The following is a 19,047-nucleotide window of genomic DNA, read 5'->3' as shown; positions in this document are numbered from 1 at the left end:
GCTCCCTCCCGCACTGCCCATTGGCGCGGCGCAGCCCCACTTCCGGCCAGGGCCCATTTCCGGTGTGACCCCGCATGCGCAGTGACCCCGGAAGCGGCGAACCGACCTTGCGGGGTAGCAGCGAGCAGCCATGCTGCGGGCGGTGCGGGCGGCGCGGGGCCGCGGGCAGCGGCAGGTAGTGGGTAGTGCCATGCACGGGGCGGTGGCGGGGCCCGGGGAGAGGCCCATCGGGCACGGCGGGCCGGGAGGGCGGAGCCCGCCTGCGGGAGCGTCCTTGAGGGCTCGCTGAGGTGGGCGGGAGGGACTCCCCGGGGCGAACGGGGAGCGAGAGGAGGGCTGGGTGGGGGTCTGGGGGGTGGGTGGCAGAAGGGCTGCGGGCCAGGAGTGGGGCAGGGCTCCGCAGCGAACCGGCTTTTCCCGCCCAGTTCCTTCTCAATGCCTGCCGGCGCTGCTCCTCGGCCGTCCTTCCCAACGAGCGGATCCGCAACATCGGCATCTCGGCCCACATCGACTCGGGGAAGACCACGCTGACGGAGCGCGTCCTCTTCTACACGGGCAGGATCGCGCAGATGCATGAGGTGAGCGTCACTGGGACCGCTGGGCGGCCGTCTGTGTGAGGAAGGGCTCCCCCGCCGTGGGGTGGTGGAGTCTCCTTCTGTACACATACAAGAACCCACCTGGGTGCTTTCATGCTGTGTTTGAGGGTTGGGCTGGGGATGCCCAGAGGTCCCTTCCATCCCCTGGTTCTGTGCTTGTGCCTTTGGTAAATGCACTGCAGGAGGTGTGAGCCGCTTCTGATTCAGCCAGAGGTGGCTGTGAGAAATGGAGAGAATCCAGGGATGTATTTCTAGGTCCAGACTATGTTAGCTTATGAAATTCATAGCAAAGTATAATTGGCTGTAGGTTGTTGATGATCTCTTTTTGGACTGATCCCCAGGGGAGCATTTAGGATCAGAGAACTGTTCAGGTTAGGAAGGGCCCCTGGGGCCATCTAGTTCCACTGTCAGAGTAGGCGATGCTACAGAAAAATCAGGTTTGTTGGCATTTCAAGAACTGTAAGTGATTCTCTCACATCTCCTTTTCATCACTGCCTGAAAGGTGATGTTCACCAGATGAAGCATCACCTGTAGCGAATTCTCAGTAAACCTTCTAGGACTAAAGTTCTTTTTTCTTTTCTTTTCTTTTTTCTTTTCTTTTTTCTTTTCTTTTTTCTTTTCTTTTTTCTTTTCTTTTTTCTTTTCTTTTTTCTTTTCTTTTTTCTTTTCTTTTCTCTTTTCTTTTCTCTTTTCTTTTCTTTTTTCTTTTCTTTTTTCTTTTCTTTTTTCTTTTCTTTTTTCTTTTCTTTTTTCTTTTCTTTTTTCTTTTCTTTTTTCTTTTCTTTTTTCTTTTCTTTTTTCTTTTCTTTTTTCTTTTCTTGCGAAGGTGAGAGGTAAGGATGGAGTCGGAGCTGTCATGGATTCAATGGAGCTCGAGCGACAGCGTGGAATCACCATTCAGTCTGCAGCCACGTACACCATGTGGAAGGACACCAACATCAACATCATAGACACGCCAGGTAGCAGCAGCTCTGATGCTGTAAGGCTGCCATTCCTTTGTGTGTATGGGGAACGTGGCGCCCTCACTGTGCTCATTAGGGGCCAATGCTGTGCTACTCTGGCGTGTTCCTTATGGCTGGAGATTGAATGAGTTGGGTGTTTTCTGCAGCCATGAGGAAGCAATTACTCTTACTTTTTATCACCTGCAAATAACGTGTTTTCTTATTGTTACTTAGGGCACGTGGACTTCACCATTGAAGTGGAGAGATCTCTGAGGGTTCTCGATGGAGCTATTCTGGTTCTCTGTGCTGTTGGAGGAGTTCAGTGCCAGACCATAACTGTGAACAGACAAATGAAACGTTACAACGTGCCATTTTTAACGTTCATCAATAAGCTGGACAGGATGGGCTCCAGTCCATCCAGAGCAGTACAACAAATGAGGTATTTATCACTTCAGCTTACCTGTTAGATAGTTCTGAACAGTTCACGTAGCAGGTTAATACTGATAATATTGAAAAATGTTCTCTTTTGGAGTTTGTAGGGGTGCTTTAGGAGGTAATGCATGACTTCAGGTTAAATCTTGCTCTCACCTACAACAACTCTCCCTTTTGTCCAGGAAAAGGGAGCAAAACAATAGTTAGCATTGGCCTAGACTCCCTGTGTCTGAGTGCAGGCTTTTTGATGTTTGTTTTGATACTGGAACTGGATATGTGGAGCCAGTTCAAAACCAGCCTTTTGATTTTTCCTGGATGCTGGTAGTAGATGTGTTGTAGTTCACAAAAGGGCCACAACTTGAGATTGGGCAGTTTCTGGTTCACCTACCTGGAGCCCCACCTGCCCTTTATGTGCTATCTTCCTGTGCCTAATTTCATCTGTGAGGTATGTGTGATAATAGGCAATAAGGGAGAAGGAACTCTCATCAAGTAGTTAATCTGAAAGTAGGTTGCACTGCCTTTATTTCCCATGGAAGTTGCTCAATCTGTTGGCATATAGAGGTCTGGCAGTGGTGCAGGTTAAAATGCAAACAGGTATTTTTCATCATAACACGAGGTATGATGCTGTAGTGTGGGAATAGGATGTTGCTTAAAAAACATTTGGAGCGCATGTATACAAATGACTTTTCTTTTTCCTTAGTCTATGTTCGCTCACTTTTTCAGGTCCAAGTTAAAACACAACGCAGCTTTTGTCCAGATTCCAATGGGGCTGGAAGGAAACTTTAAAGGAATTATAGATCTAATAGAAGAAAGAGCTATATATTTTGATGGCGCATTTGGGTAAGGTTTGAAACTTGTGTGTTTCTTCTACTGAAGCTACTCTTTGCTTTGGAAATGGCACCTTCCATCAAGGGAAGCCACAGCTTCACTTCAGAGATGAAACAGCCTGCTGTTGGGAAGGTTAGGGATGCAGCTTGTGGTAAGGCTGAGGTGTGGCGCCTCAGCTCTCTGGCACAGTGATGGTGCAGTCAGGTTCAGTGAGTGATAGCTGCAGCAGGAATCGTTCTGTGGCTGCGGTGGGTGGTGGCAGTACTCACCACACAGGAAGCTGGAAGACCTGCTTCATAGCAGGACCTGAAAGTGTGCTTTTTGGCATGAGCTTCCTGGGATGATGATACAGTGTGGGTGCAGTTGAACAGCTTACCCTGCAACCTCCCAAACTCCTACCATGAGCAGTAAGAACTGTTGCCTGCTAAAGCATCGGAAATAGGGATATGATATTCTTGTGTGCCTTTTATTATTTTATGTACGTATCACCAGTGAGTTTTTCTTGGTCAGGCTGGTCGTGATGATGACCAGTGATTGGAAGGCTGATACGTGTGATATTCCCTTAGAGCCCTTATGTTGTTTGTGTGTTTAGCCAGACGGTTCGATACGATGAAATTCCAGCTGAGTTTAGAGCTGAGGCTGCAGAACGGCGCTCGGAACTGATTGAATGTGTTGCTAATTCAGATGATCGCCTTGGGGAGCTGTTTTTGGAAGAAAAGATTCCCACAGTTGCTGATATAAAGGTAACTTTACATATTTCTCCTTAATGTAGTACTGTTTGTATTCTTCTGAAAATGCTTTTTGGACAAATTCTTTTTGCTTGGGTTCTGTAGGATGTGTCACCTCCTACGGGTGGATTCCCTTTGGGTACTTGTTTCAGATTCTGTTTATGATTGGAAAATCAAGTCAGTGGATGGGATTGCAGTCCCTCCTCCGAGGATCTTAGGTGACTGTGCTGTTAACTTTAGTCAGGACAGACAGTCAGTGCTGTGAATGCGAGGTTGCCTGAGGACACTCACCTTACAGCAATGCTCTGCAAGCTGGCATTGACCATCGAGCCCTGTGCAGCAGGTGAAAAGTCAAGTCCATGTGCAGCTGTTGACACACAGTGAGCTGTTGGGCTTTGTGTTGTGACAGCTGGCAGCATAAGGGAGGGCTGTCTGCTTTGTAGGCATGACTCCAACTTGGTTGTTTTTTCCCCTTTTAGCTGCTTTATGGCCATACAGGGCTTCGTGGCACAGGCTGCCCAGAGAGCTGTGGATGCCCCTTCCCTGAAGGTGCTCAGGGCCAGGTCAAAGGGGGCACTGGGCAGCCTGATCTGATGTGGGGCAGCCAGCCCATGGCTAAGGAGTTGGAATTAGACCATTTTTGAGGTCTCCTCCAACCCCGTGCCATTCTGTGGTTCTATATAGATTCCTTACGCTTGGTTCAAGTATTTCTGAGGTCTGGCTTGCTATTTACCAGCACCTCTTCCTACTGTTGGAAGTTAACTTGAGCAATAATCTTCTAATGTCTGCTATTAATAGCAATAAATCCATCAAAGGCTGAAACTGCCACAGAGGACCAGTTGCTTAATGTGATAAATTAAAAACTGAGGGAAAAAAAGAAAAACAACAGTGTCTGAAGAGTCTGTTATGGGCAGATTATTTTCTAGGAGCTGCTGTTGAAGTTTAAGCAGGTTTCTGTGAGTACTGCTGTTGGGGGGGGGCTGGGAGTGAAGTCTGCCTGGTATGGTACTTGCCACCTCATTTTGCTTCTCTGCTCACAGCTGGGCCCTTCAGCTGGGAGCTGAAGCCAAGCTGAGACCTGAGTGTTGCATGCAGGAGCTATTTCTGTGCACGCAGCCATCTGGGCTCAAGTCAGACGTGATCAGTCAGCTCATGCTCTAAACAGAGCTTTGACGTTGAAGTCCTCTTATGAGTGTTTGGCTCCTTAGCAATGCCTGGGTGCCTTTGTGTGGCACTCGCTTTTCCTGGTAAGGTCTGCACTGCTTGCTTTCCTGGAAGCTGCACACTCTATCTGTTGGGACATAGAGCTCTGGCAGCCACTCAAAGCTGATGGGCATTGCAAGTCCCCACGAGGTTTGCTTCTTTGAATCCTCGTGGTCCCAAAACTTTGATCACGTTTAAATTTGTTACAGACCTCAAATTTGGGCTTTTTGTTTTGTTTTTTTTTTTCCAACTTGAGACACGGAAGCACAAGGCTTTTGTTTGTTTTTTCTTTTCAGAAATACAAAAAAAAAAGTTGTAGCTCTTATTGATATAACTGAGCATTTAGCTATTCCAGTAGTTAAATACTGTTTTATGAGGCCTGAGCTGTTCAAAGCAGCCCTTCCCTTTTAGATAAAAAGGAATTTCAGAACCCTGTAGGGATTCCTCTTCCACCTGGGGGGGAACAGTCCAGATGTGAATGCTGATTACTGGGACAGGTGAGACTTCCAGCAGCAAGCTACTTTTGATAGCTCCCACTGAGAGGAGAATCTGTTGCAAAAATGAATTTATCTACTCAGTGTGCCTCTCCTTCCCACTTCAGAAAGCAATTTAATTACAGATATAATGGCTATAGCATTGGGTTAATTTTTACTAGTATGTCCCTGAAGATGGATTTTCTTTTGGTGGTGAGCAGCCAAGTCTCCAGTGAAGATGGCTTTTCTCAGAAACGATGCTAAGCATTGCTCCTGGCTATCACAGCCCGGCGTATGATGCTTACTGAAGATCGTCTGCCTAAACACAACCTGATTTGCTGCTATCCATAATGCTGCATTCAAGGATCCGATTTGCTGACGTAGGATTTTTTTCCTGGTACTATTTTTGTGGATTCATCAAACCAACAAACTTGAGGAAAACACCTCCTCCTCAAATGGAAAAAGAATATTCTTCTACTATAATATTTTGCTCTGTCAAATATCTTATTTTACTTTTTTCTGTGTTTTTTTTTTTTTGTCTCTGATAGTCCAGATTGCTCTCTCTGTTACTTGTCAAGATAGTGTGGTCTTCTCTCTTAAGGTGCTCTAAATTAAACTCACGGATTAGGTGATGTGACTTAGGAGAATACATTTCTTCTAGCTTATCCCAGAAGACTGGAGCTGCTTTCAGCTGGAGTTGAGGGCCTCTGTAGGTAGACACGGGGAGATGGCATCCTCTAGTGGTAGGGAGAGGTGAGGCCGAGGTGGCAGTCTGTCCTGGCTTTAGTCGCTGATTTGGGAGGAGTTAGCTTCTGCCCACCTTTCTAAACCTTTACAAAAGACAGCTATAATAATCATTGTGGAAGCTGATGGTGCTCTGTAGTGTCCTGTGGTGCTTGGGTGAAAGGCACTGAACAAGCACAGGGCTGGGCCTGCTGGGATATCCTGGAAGGATTCCCGAGGCAGTCACAACCTCAGCAGCTCTGCAGATCAATGTGAATATGTTCCTTTCTTGTGATGTTAAAGCACTCTTCATCAGAACATGATGATGCACTGAGCTTATCCAAATATCCCCAGATAGCTAAATTTCTCTTTCAGAAAATCCCACATCCCTACAAAGGGCAAGTTGTCCTGGGAGGCTTTTGTGTGAGGGCTTGTCCAGGAGGCTATGAGTGCAGCTCCTTTGCAGCCAGCAAAGATGGGAACCTCTGGGACACTGCATGACTTATGCTACATCAGACTCCTGGAGCTGTTGCAGGACAGTAATGCTCTGATATTTTTCCAGCTTGCAATCAGAAGAGCAACACTGAAGAAGTCCTTTACCCCAGTGCTGGTGGGAAGTGCTTTAAAGAACAAAGGAGTGCAGCCATTGCTGGATGCTGTCCTAGAATACCTCCCAAACCCTTCAGAGGTGGAGAACTATGCTATTCTAAACCAGGGGTAAGTGCTTGGTGAACGCACAGTGAGGTCTTGGAATTGGGTACTATGCAATGGGAAACTCAGTAACTAAATATATGATCATTTACCATTTACATAATGCAGTTTTAATTTTGTATTTCATTCCAATGCTAAGAAGGCTCACTTCTGATTTGAGGCTATCTGTTCATACTCATAATATACTTCTGATAAGTGCTAGTGGTAAATGTCATAATTCAGATCTCCTTTTTGGGATCTGCTGCAGTTTTCCTGAGATCTTTTTCTCAGCACATGACAGCTACATGTGGGAGCATCTTCTAAGTGTCTATTATAAACCTGTGAAACCGAGGGCTCTCAGCACTTCCCAAGGCAACTCACAGCTTAAGGAAAACGGCATGTTTTCTTTGTAACATAAAGTCACTTTCCATCCCTATGTTTGTTTGTCTTAAAGAGATTCTGAGGACAAAGCTAAGTTCCTGTTGAACTCTGCTCGAGACAACTCGCAGCCTTTTGTGGGCCTTGCTTTTAAGCTGGAGGTAAGCTGTTTAATGTTTAATGCAGCAAAAACAGTAGAGAAGCAGAGCATTTCCTCTGAGAATTATTGGGGTAATTCAGATTTTCATTTGGAAAGTGGCTGCCCAAATTGGAGCTAATATATGCCTCTGTTGCGAAGGCTTAGGAGTAGTAAAATTGGTGAAGTGAGGAAAGTGGCCACTAAGTGTCAAGTTCATTTCCAGAGCCAGCTGAAAGCTGAGACTGTGTTAAACAAAGCTTCGCATACATGTGTATTTGTATGGTTTATACATTTGGTGTATAAATGCAAAGCAATCGTTTGTTCAATCAGTTCAGATTGTACTTCAAACAGGAACTGGCTTGGCTCCAAGGAGGATTTTGCCTGATTTGTAATGAATTTTGATTTCAGGCTGGCCGTTTTGGGCAGTTAACTTACATTCGAGTTTATCAGGGGATGCTGAAGAAATCTGATTATATTTATAACACAAGGACTGGGAAGAGAGTGCGTGTGCAAAGACTTGTCCGAATGCATTCAGACAACATGGAGGTGAGTGAGAGGTGCAGCCCAGGCACACGGGTTGCATTTTGAGTCACCCTTACTAAACTGGCTACTCTCTTTTCAGGTATGATGTGATATATCAAATTTCTGCTTTGTTGTTCATTTGTATTTTCTGTAGCACTGAGTGGAACTCTACAGGAAGTGAAAATGATCTTCAGTGTATTATTTCCACTGAAGTGGAGGAGTCTTATTTCCACTGAAGTGGACTAGTATTATTTGAGTGTTATTTTGAGTATTATTGAGTAGTATTATGTGAAGTGGAGTGTATTATTCCCACTGAAGCGGAGGAGTCTTTGCCCAAGAAGTATTATAAAGTATTATAAAAAGGCTTTGAGATGATAGCTAGAGCAAGCTGGCTTTGTATGGCCATGTTCTGTAGTTGTGGGGGAGGGGAAACAGGATTGGCAAAACATACAGCAATGTTTCTTATCATGTGATTATTTAATGTTATTCTTCAACTGAAAATTGGTTTGCTTTACATCCTTTCCTAGAGCTGAGGTATCCTTTTCGGGCATCTGCCTTGAAGAAAAAGGAGCTTAACTTTAGACACAGTATTTATATCTCTGCTTAAAACCAAATGTAGCTTGTAATACTCTGTCCTCTCTTTCAGTATTCCTCTAAATAGTACACTTTTCTTTCTTAAGGATGTAAATGAAGTCTATGCAGGAGACATATGTGCATTGTTTGGAATTGACTGTGCCAGTGGGGATACATTCACGGATAAAACCAGCACTGACATTTCCATGGTAAGTGTGCCTCATTTTGTTGTAAAAGTTTTTAATAGTTTGTCCAGTTAAATGTTTTTTATGATGTTTTCTATACACAAGTGCAGATAATTGTTGCGATACACCTTGGGAATCCTCTATGTGTAGAAGTATGTTATATGTAAGAGATACGCATCCATTTGCTAAACTTGGCATCAAATACAATAGTTTGGTGTTAGCAAACTGTTGGAAGCATTCCTGCATCATCTGCTGACCGTGGGCTACTGAATACTGAGAGGCTGTTGTTGTCCAGAGCTGCTGAACTATGTATGTATCTGTGTACACTTTTATTCATGTACACATTTACTAAACCTGGTGGGAAGCAGATTTTTCTAAGTAGTGTGAAACCCAGAGACCACCTTGCATCTAAGCTGGTACTGGAAATATTATGGTTGGCAGTATGGCATATGTTACATACAGCCCTCTTATAATCCCGGGGAGAATTACACAGTTCTGGCGCCCTAGCGTGTGTTAAATACAAGTGTGATAAGAGCAGCAGTCATCTGTTTGTGACCCAGAATTCTTGTGACTGATACTTTTTGGAGAAGTCACGTTGCCATGTACAGCAAAACCTGACTGTGTGGTCTCTTCCTTTATGACCTGCAGGAATCAATACATGTCCCTGATCCTGTCATTTCAGTAGCTATGAAGCCTTCCAACAAGGTAGGAGCCTGTGGACCAACCTTCTTCTGACTGAATTACCTTTTTCTGCTGCCTTTATTGCTTTGTGCTGGTTAGCAGGGAAATGCAGTATCTATAGACTAAGTGAGTGTTGTGTTAAAGTATTCTGTTGAAAGTAGCTAAGAATATATTCACATGTTATCTGAACAACATGTTAGGTGGTACTAGGTAACTATGAAGAGGATGTGTGTCTTTGACCTGGGTTCATCATGGACTTGAAGTAACTGGAGAAATAAATACAGCTGTAAATGTATGACTGCTTCAGAAAATAACCTCGTGAGAGCAGAAGTAACAGTTGACAGGAAAATGTGAGGCTGGATTGCCTTCTGCATGTTGAATTAACGTTTTCTTTGCATGCGTAACTGATTTTCAGAATGACTTCGATAAATTTTCCAAAGGTTTGAGCCGCTTTACGAGGGAAGATCCCACCTTTAGAGTCCACTTTGATGACGAGAGCAAAGAGACCATTGTTTCTGGAATGGGAGAGCTACACTTAGAAATCTATTCCCAGGTAATTTGGAAAGCAGAATCATAGAGTCTATAGACTCTGCTTTTGACTATTTTGCTAACCAAGAATTCTTTCCTTCTGGCTGAAACATTGCATTGCTGTACAAAAATCTATCTGCAGGGAGGCTCATTGATGGCAGAGTTTAGGCCTGGTTTTGTACCTGGGTGCCTCAGGTGTTACCAAGTTTACAGAATCCTTTGGAGGTGCACAACTTAATTTTTTATCTTAGTCTAACAAAGCAGATATATTTGAAATGTTGAAAGAATGAAGGAAAGATGGGTTTTGTTTTGGAAAACTTGAACTTTAATAAAATAATCAGATGTTGGTTTTTTTCCTATGTGTGAAGCTACAGCCCCTATGCGAGAATGACTGTGGAATGACCACCTTATTTTTAACATTGTTTTCCTGAAGGAGACAAAACAGAAACCAGAAAAACCCAATTCAGCCCAACCACAACCCAAAAAAATAGTTAACTTTTATCAAGTTTCTCATTTCAAAAATATCTGTAATAATGTTATTGCTAAAGTATAACAACAACTCCATATTTCATTCTGCTTTCTTTTCTGCAGCGAATGGAAAGAGAATATAGCTGCCCTTGCACCATGGGAAAGCCAAAAGTTGCCTTTAGAGAGAACATCTCCGCACCCGTGCAGTAAGTATTGCTTCTAGCAACAGTTTTTTCTAATCTGTTCTGAGGCAGAATTTGATTACGTGGTAGAGAGAGTGTTTGACTATCAGGTTGAAGCACTGCATACAGGAAACAAAGTTTCTTTGAGGAAGGATGCTTCCTACATCAATTGTGTTCACCAAATCAACTTATATGCCTGTCCTGAAACGGTTATGGCAGCATCTGTGCTTCTTGCATTGCAATATTGGATGCTCCATTAGTCCAAGGCGTGTTTTGGTTGACAGCTGTTCTGTGTTACTTCAATGCCATGCTGCGGGTGCCAGAGAACTGTCATTTGCCAGGGAATAATCTCCTGTGGGTAGGAAGTAAAAATGTAGGAAGTGAGAAGGTAATTTCTTTGAACAGTTCTGAACTGCAGCTTCTTCCCTTTATGCCTCACCAATTTGGTGATGCTATCCTCCCACAAGGAGAGAGCTGTAAATGTGACCAGTATACTGAAGCACTGCTGTACACAAGAAGTGCCTGGAAATCAGCTGGAAATTACTCTCCTGATATAAACTGGAGAGCTGTTGTCTCCTGCTTGCACAGGGACAGATGCAGACAGTGCTGAGGCAGATGGGTGATCACTGCCCTCACCTGACCCGTTTCAGTTGCTGACCTCCAGGCATCAGATCTGTGAACACCCCCCCAGCTTCGTGTCCAAGGTGAAAGTTACACAGCCAGCAATATAACAGTAAGAAAACCTTTTTAGGAAGAGGATTTTTTACCTGGGACACGTTCTCATGGAGTAGAATCACGTAGTCAAATTCCAGGTATTCATCAGTTCTTTTCTGGAAAGATAAGATGAAAAGGGCTGAACTTGGAACTTTCCCCATCTTAGAAGTTTCAAGTTAGTTCACTTCGGGCAGCAAAAGTCCTTTCTGACGACTTCTGCTGTATTGGGTTTTCTAAACAGGAGGTCCTCTTTCTCTGTTCTGGCTTACACGCTCAATTTCCTTGAGCTTAAAGTGTCCTTTGCTTTAGGAGTTACTCTTAAATCATGGTGTGTTTTTTCCAAATAGAACAGAGAAGAACTGAAAGAATCTACAAAATTATATGAAATTAAAACTAAGCCTTTTTTCCCTGATAATTAATTTTCTGGAAGCAAGTTGCCTGTTCCAGGTTAAAAGCCTTCAAGGCCTGTTGATGATGGCAGCTGTTGACTCCATTAATTTGAATATTGAGATTTGATGGTCATTTATTTGTGAGCTCAGCTGCTCAGGGTAAATGCAGTAGTTGTAATCACTCAAAAAATAGTGAAAATAGAAAATACTTTATCCTGAGGTGTTCTGTTCCCCTGCACTCCAGACACGTTTTCCTGAGCTCAGTTTCCTTACCATAAACTCATGAAGCTGATGTAAATCTAGAAGCATTGCTGTAATTGACCAAACTTTAAAGATCAGGTAGGAAGCTAACCCTGAAGTGCTGTAGAAATGGATAAATGAGTCATTAAAAAAATTAGAGAGCAATTCTGTGATACAAATATTTCAACTGAAAATTAACGCTAAAATATTTCTTTCTCCCATAATAAAAACCAGCATTACTAAGAGTAAGTTTGGGAAGAACGAAGTGAAAAAAGTTAATGTTAAGATTGGAATTAAATCATTGTTTTCTTTCTTGATTAGCATTTTGAGGTGATCTGCCAAGTGGATGGAAACTGCAATACTGCAGACAAAAAGCAATGTAGATTGTATTTTATTGAAGTTGAGATGGCAGCCATTGGTATTTGTCTAGACTTGAGTATTGCAGAGATGTCAAGCAGTGTTATGGTGACTGATTGCCAGATCATGATGTAAATCAAGAGATGAAGGAGAATATTCCAATATGTGTTATGCAGGTGCAAGAATACTGTCAGCTCAGCCTACGTTATAAATGAAAGGCAGGAAAGCAATATAAAACTGTAATCAAAGGGATGACCCCTAAGTGGAAAAGTCAATTTTTCTAACTAAGCATAGAATACTGCTCTTGCAAAGAGACAGTTTCTATAAGCAAAATTTATGAGGAGAAGAAATGATCTGAATAAACACCCTGGCCATCAGTGAAAGCATTCATGACTTGCTAGGGGAAAGGGGGAACAAAAGCCTTAAGCACTGGCTTTAAAATGAACCAGACTGTGAAGTTCAGACACAGCTGAGATTTCTTGCTTAAGAACTTTGCCTCAGCTGTAGGTTGGTACATCCACAATTGTTTAGCTCCTAAATTTTATCTTCTTTGTAGTGCGTTGATGGTAACTCACCACTTGCTTCACATGTTTGATCTGGGCAAGTTGGTACTTAGTATTCTCAGTTGAGTTCTGCCATATCACATAGCCAGAGGCAGCCCAGGCGAGCGCTCTGATGGGCTGCATTTCTGGGGGCACATTGCCATAGCTGTCTGAGAAACAAAACAAGTACACGTTAAGTGGGATTCACTGAGTCACAGGCATTGATAAGATCTTACAGTGTAGTACGTTGGCTCTGGGGCTAAAACTTAGGGGATCTGGCTGATGTTCCTTGCTGCGTCACAAACCTTCTATCATCATCTTGTAATAGCTGCTATATCACTCCTGTGTCTGTTTTCCCTCCCACTTCTTCCCCTTAACACATGTTCTGTGAAGTCTTTGTTGGGGTACCTAATGTACAACGCTAGGAGCAGTCGCAGGCAGCACAACCATGGCAGTTAAAGAAGGGATGGAGGGCACATTGTGTATCAGTTCTGGATTTCAGAGCTGATGAATGATTTTGGCCATGTTGTGACTGACATACCACTTAGCATAAGAGAAAATGAAGAGGCGCGTATTCAGAGCAGGGCTGGCAGCCTGATCTCCCTCTGTCCTGCCTCCTATACTGTGGGCTCCCATAGGATCATAGGGCCTCCACCCATTCAGTTCAGTTTTGCTTCTGGCCGCGGAACGCATTCTCTCACTTCTTTCCTGCCCAGATCCCTTCTTTGTACCTGGTATGTTCTCTGCCTCGAGCTCTTTTTTCAGGCTCTGGATTCGATTGTAGAATGCGTTATGTGCTTCGTCTGTGTTCTCAAGTTCTCCTTCAATTGTAAATTGCACATCTGGAGCACTCTTTTCGTTGCCCAGATGATAAAGAACCTCAGCAGTGCAGTTAACAGTACTGTCCTGTTACAGGGTTAATTAAATGCATTAATACTTGGTTAAATACATGTGTAATAATGGTAATTTAAACCTCTACAATGTATATTTTTCCCTCAGTATGGCCTGTAGAGATTTGTGATTATGTAAAACAAGGCTACATCCATAGCACCTCTGTGAATATACTTTAAAGGCATTTTTCCTTTCACAGAGGTCTCAAACACAGCGTGTGGGGCACAGTGTTACTTGTGTTCTTCAGTTGGAGTCATAGATTCACATAACTTCAACCTGAAATTGAATGGTGTTGAAATCTCCTTGTCGTGTCACACATCAGTAGTGTCAACTTCTGCCCGTAGAATGTGTTAATGAAATAAATCTGAACTCACTTTCTCAAATATGTCTTCTAACACGAATTCCAGGTGGTATTTGTGCCCGATACCATCAATATCCTAAGCAGGGAGAACAATAAGAATATTTATGGTGTAAAATGCTGAATTACTTGGCATCCTGGAGAAGATCCTCATTACTGTCAGAGGGACTCCAGCAGTGTCACTCTGCGTCACACACAGCTCAGCTTCTCTTTGTTCTCTTCCTGCTGGAGGATTGCTCGTTCGCTGTGCACCTGGTGTAACGCCCAGTTAGTACCTCTTCGTCACTCTCTAGTCTGGCATGCTACTTCATTGCCACCTATGGGCTCCCAGGATCATAGAATCCTTAGGGTTGGAAGGGACTTGTGGATGCCGTATCAGGTTATCTTTGCTGTCAGCCATCTACCAGCAGGCTCATGGGCAGAGCAGGAGCAGTTCCGCACCGCAGCGCCCCTGTGCTCCTCAGCGGCCTTTCCCCTTACCTGCAGGCAGCCCTTACCTCCCTGCGGGCACGGCGCACGTCCCGCAGCACCCAGCCGTGCCCAGGGCTCCCGTGGCGGTGGCTGATGTAGGCTGTGGCCAGGGCTGCTGCTCGGCTGGCAGGGCCGTGGGTTGGTGGCAGCTCCGCCATGGCGCGGGGAAGGCCGTGGCCGAGGAGGGCGGCGGGCCGGGTGCTGGCAGCAGGAAGCAGGCCGGCAGCTCCCGCCCGCTGCGGTTGGGTTGGGGAGGAGCGGAGCTGCGGCCCTCCTCCTCCTACTGCTCTTTCTCCAGGTCTGACGGAATGAGCTGTACCGGAGTGCTTTGTGGGAGGGAGCTGTTGGCATGTGTGGAAGTAATGTCAGATCTCGCACAAGCCGGCAAACCTGAAGGCAGTCAGGGTGTAAGGATTGCTGTGGGTGTCCCCGTGCATTGCACAGAGTGGGGCTGCTGGCCATTAGGGGTCCCTTCCAACTCAAACCATTCTATGATTCTCGTGTTGCGTACCATATACAGGAGTGATGGTTTCCTGGGAGACCAAACCGTTGCTGTCTTCAGGCTCCAGCTGGCAGCACAGACAGTCGTGCTGCTCCTTGAGCATCTGAATGCTCTCAGCTGTTGTTTCAGTCATTTGTACAACATTAAGCCAAGTGAAATAAAATGCAGAATGGGAGCTTTTTCCTTTTAAAGCCGTGGATAGAGCACAGTTGGTGTAATGAATAACATCGTGGGGGGTTTCTTGTTTGTTCTTAGTTTTGAATACACGCACAAGAAGCAGACTGGTGGAGCAGGGCAGTATGGCAAAGTTATAGGAGTCCTGGAGCCCCTGGATCCTGAGGACTACACAAAAGTAGAATTTGAAGACAGAACCATTGGCACAAACATTCCAAAGCAATTTGTGCCCGCCGTTGAAAAGGTACAAAGCAATTTGCGTGGTACAAAAAATGCTGATTCTAGTTGTTTTTTCTTGCTATTCTGTTACCATTTACTTCTGTCTTGCCCCAGGCAAAGAGACTTTTCCCATTACTTCAGAGGAAGCTGAATCAAATTTCCATGCTTTTGCTTAATATCTTACGTTCCTAGCTTTTCCACTTAATTTAGAACCTGCTGTTTGTTTTCTTTGGTAGCTTGCTCTGTTTCCATAGCAGTGCCTCAGGAAAAAAGGCAGGCTTTCCTTTCGGACACTGAAACGAACCTCCTTCTGATGAGCCTGCTTTTGGATTTCCATTTTCTGCTTTTAGTTCTAGAGATGTAATTCTCATCCCTGATTCTGAATTACATTTTTTTTTTGTAATTTCTCTGCGACCAGATACGTAGGAAACTGCAGTTCCATTTGATGCATGAGTTACCTAAGTAGTAAAACAGACAGACTCTTGTGTTTGCTTCCCCCATGTAACTGTATGATTTCTCTTAAACTGTATGATTACACTTAAGTAATATGTCTGTGTATCCACCTTAGCAAGATCTTTGCGTTCCTTAATCAAATAGAAAGAAAGCCTTCATCATTCCACGATACAACACTTGAAAGATTTTTCCTGAGTCTTGGAAAAAACACGTGGTCTGAGAAGAAGTGTTCTGAGAAGAGCCTTACTCGTCAATCAGATAGTTAAAGCATTCATTCCATTTTTGATTATACAGTCCCTTAACAGAGAAAATCCTGAGTACGTTCCTTTTCCTTGCCTTCTAGTTTGTTGCATGATTTCTCTTTTAAGGTGGTGCTAAATTAAGGTACCAAAGAATGACAGTAAAAAGTTTTCCCCACTCCATTATGTTTTTTCCATCTTCTTAACAAGCAGGAAAGTCCATTGGCTTGTTATGGGGTTGCTGCTAGAAATTGTGAAAGGGTTTTTTTTGGTAGTTCTGGGTGGGTTTTGGTGTTTGGGTTGTTTTTTTTTAAACCTTAATTTCAACCTGCAACGTGCTGATTTTGAGCTGTTGTTTGACAGGGATTCCGAGATGCATGTGAAAAAGGTCCAGTGTCAGGGCACAAGATATCTGGAGTCCGATTCGTCTTAGAAGACGGTGCACATCACATGGTGGACTCTAACGAATTCGCTTTCATCAGAGCAGGAGAAGGAGCACTAAAGCAAGGTATGAAGCTGAGTCATCTGAATGTGTGGTCATTTTGGCTTCTTCATTGGTGGAGCAAAATGTAAGGACCTCATTTCTTTAGGTTACCTGGTGTATCTATACATACGTTTGAATTTTGGCTGCTTCCATAGCAAATAATGTATGCTAGAAGGCAGGCTCATCTTAGGGTTGTCAGAAGGAAATCCTTTTTCCTAGATCAAAGAGGCACCAACAGCTTTGTCTTTCTATAGGTAACAACAAAACAGAACAACCGTTTTGCCAAACTGTTTGCCTGCCAGCATTGCCATCTCTGGAATAAAGGGTGGGGGGGCTAGAATTCCAAAGAGTCAGGAGTGTTTTACCCATTCATTTAAGAACCGTTCAGCATTAACTGTAAAACAGTTCTTTGCTATGCAAAGGGGTATCTTGAGTGAAACCAGGCTTGTTCCTTTGTTTTTGTAGCTGCACATGAATGTAGCAGGAGGTTAATTTATGCAGTCTTGCAAAACACAGCCTCATGTTTCTGCTCGCTTTTGTTGTCATGGGAAACATGTTGCATAAGTTCTCTCCTGGCCTCATCACTGAGGCAGCTTTGGGAGGCTGCTTGCAAGGCCAAGTTAAAAATCATTTAATGTCCCTGGTTTAGGTAGACTTATGCAAGAGTATATTTAATTAATTTCTTTCCTCCAGCTATGGAAAACGCTGCTGTGCGTCTGCTTGAGCCCATTATGGCCGTGGAGGTGATGGCACCCACTGAGTTCCAAGGAGCAGTGATAGCTGGAATCAATCGCCGCCATGGAGTCATCACGGGGCAAGATGGCACTGAAGGGTACTTCACTCTCTATGCAGAGGTGTGTGCTGTTCCCTGGTACCTCTCTTCTGTGTTGCCTTTTGACTCTGTTACTGTTTGGTTGGCTGCAGTTTTAAATGTTAGTCAGGTTATTCAGTGGACAGGCATGAATTTTCCATCTGTGGAAGTGCGTTGTGCGATGTTAGTAAACCTGTTATAAATCAGTTCTGCTTTGGAGAAGCCAACTTAGTAACCTAGGGCCATATGGTGGCAGAGGAAGGAACACGGTTTTGTTGAGACTGGCTGTGCTGCCTTGGAGTGAAATCCGTGCAGCAATACTGATGCACAGAGTTACAGGGGGATCTTTCTCTTGACTCTTTAAATCATGAATGAGATTGATTGAGTGATAACCAATAGTAGATGGAAAAATATCTTATAAGAATGACGTGCTTTGATTTTAGGTGCCACTGAATGACATGTTTGGATATGCCAGTGAGCTGCGGTCTTGCACAGAGGTAAGTATTCTCAGTGCTTTTTGCTAAAGATACTTATGTAAATCAAATGCGCTAATTTGCATCATCGCTAGCATAGCATATGCATCAGTAAAAGTGATAAAAATCAGAATACAATTAGTGATGATAGGAAAATAACCTTAATTATTGTTACTTTAACTCGTGTTTAATTAACATAGCTATTGCCAGCCTCGTGGGCAAAACATTCTTGCATACTTTGGAGAGGAAAGAGATTCGGAGTTACAAATAATACAGAGTGATAGAGAATCAGTAGAGGTGTTACATTCAGAGTCTGGAAGAGTATAGACACGCTCCTTAAGTTACTGATTTCTGCAAGCAGGTGAGACTTTTGACAGCAGTGCTGATGTTAATAAGTTCCTGTTTTAACAAGGTATACCCTTAGTTAGGTGCTCACTGAACGCATTTGAATCGGTTGAGATTGTTTTCTTTGTGTGTTAATTAAAATTTTCTACTCTACCTATAGTGATACACAAATACCTGTATTCTCTGAGCATTCACATGGAGTTTTATTACTGCAGGCAGTCTTATAATCTTGTATCAAACAACGTTCAGATACAGTTTATCTTTGTGTCTCTGTCTACATGCCTAGGTACAGTGTTTGTATGCTTCACTGTAAGTTACTTGTGCACATCAGGTCACAGGTGGGGTATGGCCTACAGCTAAGGAAGGTTCTTTGCTTAGCACCCTAACTCTGACTTATTCTTTCTCCCACTCTTCAGGGAAAAGGTGAATATACAATGGAATACAGTAAGTATCATCCGTGTTTGCCCAGTACTCAAGAAGAAATAATTAACAAATACCTCGAAGCAACAGGACGGCTTCCTGCAAAAAAGGGCAAAGCTAAAAGCTGACTCTTCCTCTTGAGTACATGGAACAGTTTTCACAGTCTTCTAGAAGAGCTTGGTTGCTCAGACGTACAAGCAGTTGAGCCTGGCTGGAAGGTGTGCAGGCTGCAGTGGGACTCGGACTTCCAACTCCATCCTGATATCCTCCCTTCGTGGCATTCTCAGCAGTCACTCAGAGATGACAGCTGAATTGTTCAAATGTAAATGCTGCTCATTGACAAAATACAGAAATGCTATCACATTGATAAGAATTTGTCTTGAAATTTGTCTTAATTCTTTTGTATTAAAATAATTTTATTTTTTTACTTGATAAATAATTATTTTGTAAGTAGGCTGGTTACTGTTCCTCTGAAAGTCGGAAGGCTTTAATTTAGGAGATTGAACACAAGCTCTGGGTAGGCATGGGGAATGAATCGTCATGTGCTGCCGAGTGTTTTTCATGCCAGTGCTCCAAGCACAGATCCTTTTGTTCCTGCAGCTCACTGACAGCATACAATCTACAGAATGAATGTTTCCTCCTCGTTCTTCAGAAACGATGGTATGAGTCTCCAAAGCCGTAATGAAATGGACAAG

At 43.7% G+C, this 19,047-nt stretch overlaps 2 protein-coding genes across 4 annotated transcripts; one reads left to right on the top strand and one right to left on the bottom strand.

Moving 5' to 3' along the window:
• Window positions 1-83: 83 nt before the first annotated feature.
• On the top strand, window positions 84-18,725 carry GFM1 (G elongation factor mitochondrial 1). Of its 2 annotated transcripts, none has more exons than XM_001233638.7 (18): window positions 84-175; window positions 426-578; window positions 1,423-1,555; window positions 1,772-1,976; window positions 2,693-2,809; window positions 3,390-3,540; window positions 6,487-6,641; window positions 7,069-7,153; window positions 7,540-7,677; window positions 8,334-8,435; window positions 9,060-9,116; window positions 9,508-9,645; window positions 10,212-10,294; window positions 14,990-15,152; window positions 16,183-16,327; window positions 16,997-17,157; window positions 17,558-17,611; window positions 18,349-18,725. In XM_001233638.7, the coding sequence occupies exons 1-18, from the start codon at window positions 131-133 to the stop codon at window positions 18,478-18,480; spliced, it is 2,217 nt and encodes a 738-aa protein (XP_001233639.1). In that variant the 5' UTR covers window positions 84-130; the 3' UTR covers window positions 18,481-18,725. The 2 variants fall into 2 exon arrangements, with proteins under 2 accessions (XP_001233639.1, XP_046754473.1); XM_046898517.1 differs by having other exon boundaries at window positions 84-290.
• On the bottom strand, window positions 9,923-14,467 carry LXN (latexin). Of its 2 annotated transcripts, NM_001277488.1 has the most exon segments (6): window positions 9,926-10,622; window positions 11,038-11,100; window positions 12,546-12,682; window positions 13,244-13,418; window positions 13,778-13,840; window positions 14,259-14,416. In NM_001277488.1, coding segments are annotated over 6 exon segments (666 nt in total). In that variant the 5' UTR covers window positions 14,391-14,416; the 3' UTR covers window positions 9,926-10,526.
• Window positions 18,726-19,047: the final 322 nt, after the last annotated feature.

The sequence above is a fragment of the Gallus gallus genome, chromosome 9, assembly GCF_016699485.2.
Source record: "Gallus gallus isolate bGalGal1 chromosome 9, bGalGal1.mat.broiler.GRCg7b, whole genome shotgun sequence".
Taxonomy (NCBI): domain Eukaryota; kingdom Metazoa; phylum Chordata; class Aves; order Galliformes; family Phasianidae; genus Gallus; species Gallus gallus.
The sequence above is the reverse complement of the archived record's forward strand: the minus strand, read 5'-3'. Positions and strand labels throughout refer to the sequence as shown.

Excerpts from the sequence above, each read along its gene's own strand:
- GFM1 (XM_001233638.7), top strand. The coding sequence starts at position 131 with ATGCTGCGGGCGGTGCGGGCGGCGCGGGGCCGCGGGCAGCGGCAG. Across the intron at positions 6,642-7,068 it reads TATGCTATTCTAAACCAGGG|AGATTCTGAGGACAAAGCTA; the intron begins GTAAGTGCTTGG and ends TTTGTCTTAAAG. Across the intron at positions 8,436-9,059 it reads CCAGCACTGACATTTCCATG|GAATCAATACATGTCCCTGA; the intron begins GTAAGTGTGCCT and ends TATGACCTGCAG.
- LXN (XM_015291694.3), bottom strand. The coding sequence starts at position 14,390 with ATGGCGGAGCTGCCACCAACCCACGGCCCTGCCAGCCGAGCAGCAGCC. Across the intron at positions 12,683-13,243 it reads CGAGGCAGAGAACATACCAG|ACAGCTATGGCAATGTGCCC; the intron begins GTACAAAGAAGG and ends TTTGTTTCTCAG. Across the intron at positions 10,623-11,037 it reads TCCATGAGAACGTGTCCCAG|GAGATTATTCCCTGGCAAAT; the intron begins GTAAAAAATCCT and ends TCCTACCCACAG.